Source organism: Gekko japonicus, unplaced genomic scaffold, assembly GCF_001447785.1.
Source record: "Gekko japonicus isolate JY-2015 unplaced genomic scaffold, Gekko_japonicus_V1.1 scaffold106, whole genome shotgun sequence".
Taxonomy (NCBI): domain Eukaryota; kingdom Metazoa; phylum Chordata; class Lepidosauria; order Squamata; family Gekkonidae; genus Gekko; species Gekko japonicus.
In genome coordinates this window covers 879532-884477 of record NW_015170890.1, presented here as the reverse complement: position 1 = coordinate 884477, position 4946 = coordinate 879532, and the positions used below count along the sequence as shown (strand labels likewise).

At 41.8% G+C, this 4946-nt stretch overlaps 1 protein-coding gene across 1 annotated transcript in view; it reads left to right on the top strand.

Moving 5' to 3' along the window:
* Positions 1 to 4946, top strand: part of GADL1 (glutamate decarboxylase like 1) — a 126512-nt gene that overhangs the window by 90445 nt on the left and 31121 nt on the right. The window contains exon 13 of the mRNA XM_015418396.1: positions 329 to 380. Within this exon, the coding sequence (XP_015273882.1) occupies positions 329 to 380 (52 nt within the window). The remainder of the gene's footprint in view (positions 1 to 328; positions 381 to 4946) is intronic.

The window sequence follows — 4946 nt, the reverse complement described above, 5'->3', positions numbered from 1 at the left end:
GGTAAAGGGATTGTAAGCCGCTCTGAGACTCCTTCGGGTAGTGAAGGACGGGGGTAAAAATCCCATATAATAATAATAATAATAATAATGATGATGATGATGATGATGATGATGATGATGATGATGATGATGATGATGATGATGATGATGATGATGATAATTAGTTTTTAGATATGGATGTGTAAATATGCATGGTCAAGTTTTAGTAGAACATTCACTTTGCCTGTTTTAAAGATTGCATTTACACTGTAATCTCACCTTTGAGAATTTCTAATTGATATTAAATTAAAATTTTAATGCCTACAGGTTTTGTTATGTTTCATTACAGATATCTAGTGGATGAAATTAAGAAGAGAGATGGGTTCCAGCTGCTACTGGAGGTAGGTTGGTACCAAATGTGACTCAACATTTTGTGCATCCATTTTAAGATGGTACCAAATGCGAACATTCTGGAGCTGATGATTCAAAGAACTCTAAGAACAATGTAATGTAGATAGTCTGCTCCCTTTGACTTTTGAAGAGCAAACCATTGGAACATAATCAATCACCTAGTACTGTATACAGCTTGATACAGAAACAGATGGGCTACTCTCTTGCCACAGCTAGAGATGGAAACTGCCGTTATGTCAAGGGTTTTCCCCCCCTTCTAGCTTAAAAAAAAATTAGTCTTTACTCATAAATATTTTCACATGCTTTAGTTATGCATGAGAGATGACAAAGTGCAAAAAGCTCTGGGATTTCAGCAAACATTGTCTCTGGACACTTTAGAGTCTAGCACAAGGATCACTGTGAAAGCCCTCAGTGAATTCTTTATGGATGTCATCCAAAATGCCATCTGCATGAGCTAAAGGCTGGCTAGGTCAGAAGGGTTCATCTGGCATCTGTTTCCAAGGTGAGATGATTTGGACTGTTGAACAAGTGTCAGTCTCCAGGTGGTCCAAGCCATAGACGAATGGAAGCAGCTGACTAAGGAGGACAAACCAGCCTGACTGGATGTACTTTATGGTGAATTAAAATTATTCTCCATGGAAATCTAAATGTCATAGATACAAAAAGCTGCCAAACCTCCAGAGAGTCATCAGTCCAGATATTCGTCAGCCTAAAGTACAATCTAAACAAAGTTACACCTTTCTAAGGCCCCGGTCACACGGCAAAGTTGCTGCAGAAGAGGCACGGAAGTCCCGTGGATTTTCCGGGCGCTATCTCACGCCAACATCTGGGAAGCGCAGTGCTCCCGTGGCGAAGCCGTAGCTCCCCGCCGAAGGTGCGGAGTTTAAAAACTAGTACCTACGAGGTACTAGTTTCCTGAAACCGCGGGCCAAGGGCAAGCATCTGATCGCGTTCCTGGTGGACTTATGTGGCATCCGGCGCCCGCTGCTGTTCGTCTCCACAGGTTGCGCAACAGCGCCCAACAGCGCATGTGCACAAAGAGCGATCTGTGCCACGCTGCAGGATACCCATCTGATCGGCATTTCCCCTGAACCACGGGACCTCGACCGGGACGTGTGCTCGGGCGGCCACGCGTTAGTTTCCTCCGGGGCAATTAGCCACGCCTCCCACCTGCGATATCTGGCCCATGTGACTGGGGCCTAAGGCCATCAAAGCAACTGAAGGGTGTAACTCTGCTTAGCATTGCATGGTCAGCTGGCGTTTGGTCTCCATGTTCTCAGGTGTGAGTCATACCTGTGCATACAAACCTATGTTTGGTCACTCCATCATTTTATCTGGATGTGCTGAGGTTTGAATCTGAAGCCTTTGCATGAAATTCATGTGTCCTCCCTTACTTCAGTTCTTACTCCCTTACTGCCAAGGTGGACCAAATTCTGCAATGGTTTTTTTGTTGTTGTTGTTGACAATTGCATATAGAACTGACTTGACCCTGCAACTTTGTATAAAACATCTAGCCAGTTGCCAAGGTAGCTTTGAATTCACTTAAGACTCAGAAAAAAATCTTCAGGAACTGGGGAAAAGGAAAATTCTACTGTACGCCAAATCTCCTGTGCCTCAGAACCCAAAGGAACCAGTTCTGTAGCAATTTATATCATCAGTTTACCTGCAATGATGTGGTATGTCCAAGCTCTGAGCTGTTGAGGTCACCAAGAAATGTTTAGGAAAAGGTCTGTGGTGCCATCATGGTACAGTGTTAGGTCTATCTGTTTGTGGTGATGTCCCAGTGCTGTAACCTAGACTGGTGTCATGCCATCACCATGGACTATGGAACCAGATCAGAAATGGGTATGAGTAGGAATAAGTGTCAGTAACATACACAAGCTAGGTCCACATTATTGGTCTGGTCCAATTACATCTGGTTGACTCTTGCAAGGCAATCACATGGTTTGTCTTTCTTCCAAGATTATTGTTTTATCTCACATAGGTTTAGAGCATAGTTTGTCATTTTACATAGGTTTGGAGCATAGTTGGTCATTTATCAGGAAATGCAAAATCTGAAAATGTCAATAGTTTCGGTTTTGGGGGAATAAAACTCCATGTTTTTACTAGAATTTACAACAGCCTCATTTGGGCAGGCACCAAACTTGCCTTGGCATTAGGAGTCCAGGACAAAGGGTTTGCATAAATTTATACATGCAGTCTGTGCTATTTGAGTTTCTTGCCCATCTCTTACCTCAAAAAAAGTTCAGACATACAGACTATACTGTCAAGTGAAGAGTCTTCTCTTATTAATGCAAGAGGTGCGAGAAAATACTCAACTTTGAGGGAGACATTCTGAACAAATATTGATCTGGAAATTTTCAGGCAAACTAACTTCTGAGATATGCAGTATTTTAGAAACTATAAAACAAATGACTGATCTTTTAAAATTAAAAATTAATGGGTTGCCAGTCCTTTCAGAAACTCAGAATACAGAGGTGGGAAGCAAATTGTGAAGATTCTTCAGTTTCTTTTTTTGGAGGGGAGATATAATTTTTTATTTTTATTAACAAACAAAAACAAACAAGAACAAAGAAACAGTACACATACACATTACATTATGACAATTATACATAAACAGTTATCTTTCATGAACACAACATAAGCACAGATAAAGAGACAGACAATCATTCATGGTATCTATCTTATCTATTATGTCAAATTGCATTTCATTTTATTACAATTATTGAACAGAACTTACTTTATTGCATTAAAATTACTGTATATACCCTAGATTTTTACTTATTTATCTTTATTCTATCTTTTCTTCATTACTTTGTATCTAACATTTCATTATTACAAACACGTATTGCCTAATTCTATCTCTTAATCATTCTCCTCTTTAACAATTCAATCCTAGTTAAGATTCTGCAGTTTCAAGCAGCACAATCACATTTGTTTTTAAATTAGAGCAAACATAGGCACAAACATGAGGAAGGACTCAGGAATGTGTGACAGGCTTTGTGTATGAGTAAAAAATAAAAGGATCAATGATAATTGAAGAAAGTAGAAACTATATGTATAAATAGAAAAAAACATAGGCTGCGGTCACACGCAACATTAGCCACGCAAGAGATACGGAAGACAAGCGGAGTTTCCGGTCGCGATCTCACCAGCACATCTGGGAAGCGTAGCGCTTCCGTGGCACAACTGAGGCTTCCTGCCGAAAAAGCGCAGCAAAAAACTAGTACCTTGGAGGTACTAGTTTCCAGAAACTGCGGGGCAAGGGCGGGCGTCTGATCGCGTTTCCGGTGGTATCCGGCGCCCGCCCATGTCCCCTTGCGGAAAAGGGGTTTTTTCCCCCCACGTCTCCGTGGATGCGCACACGCACCCAACGGAGCATGCGCATTCGTAGTGTACACAAAAAAAGAAAACCAGTTCGCCGCGCCGCGCGCTTCTTCATTGCGCGCAGGCGTGTGTTGTGATCGGCACCTCTCCCTTGCCATGGAACCTCCACAGTACCTCCACAGAACCTCCACAGTAGGTCTGATCGCTTTACTGCATGTTAGTTTGCCCCGGGGCAAACAGCCACACTTCTCCTCTGCAGTTTCCTGCCCGTGTGACAGGGGCCATAGTTGTGTATATATGGTGCATGTTTTACATGCTATTTATAAAATCTGCCAAGGATATCTGAAACATAATGGACTTTGTGAGCATTTGATTTTTTAAAAAAATGGGGAAAAACCCTTTCAAGTTTGAGAGTCTCAAAGGAAAGACTTTATGAATTTCAGAGAAAATATTTGAAGGGACTGAGGATACACCTGTTCACAATATTTGTGGGTTCTCTTCAGTATTTGAACTGGAAATCCACAGTTCAGATATCCAAGCTTTCGTTCTGTCTGCTACTCCAGTTCAGAACACTTAACTGAGGTCTCAAACCAGTGATGGCATTTCTGAAAATGGCAGTTCTTTTGAGGTACTTTTTGTTTTATTCTCGTCCTTCGCGATCATTGCTTCTCAGAAAAATGTCTGGAAGCACTCTAAGGAAGCAATTAGGGCCAATTTTACACAGCCACTTTATAATAGCTAGTAGGGGTATTCCAGCTGCAGTATACCAAACGTCACTTTGATTGCTTGATTATGTGAAGCTTTCCTCTTGTGACCGGCTGCCCTTGCGAAGGAATAATTTGAAATGAGAAGGAAAGAACAGCCAGTGACAGCAATCCATGCTATTAGTTCTACACAATGTAGCAATCAGGTGATTGTTTCTGTCTGCCCTGTTAAAGAAAAACAACCACCTTGTAGCAGCAACGTAAGTCAATTGTATGAATTGGATTTAAATGAAGAGCCCAAAGTGTTTGCTACATGAGGAATGCTGCTCAGGTCTAAAGGACTCAGTGTCTGGCTGCGCCAAGTGGAGGATCATATAATGCCACCTTCTTTTGCCCCTAAAATATCTGAATGCAAATGGTCTGCATTCAGCAGAAAGAAATTGATACCCTCATGGACCTGTTTTGCGCCAGAGAAAAAGCTTGACTTCATCTCATTTTGGTGCAGCAGGTGGCTTGCTGGCTGAT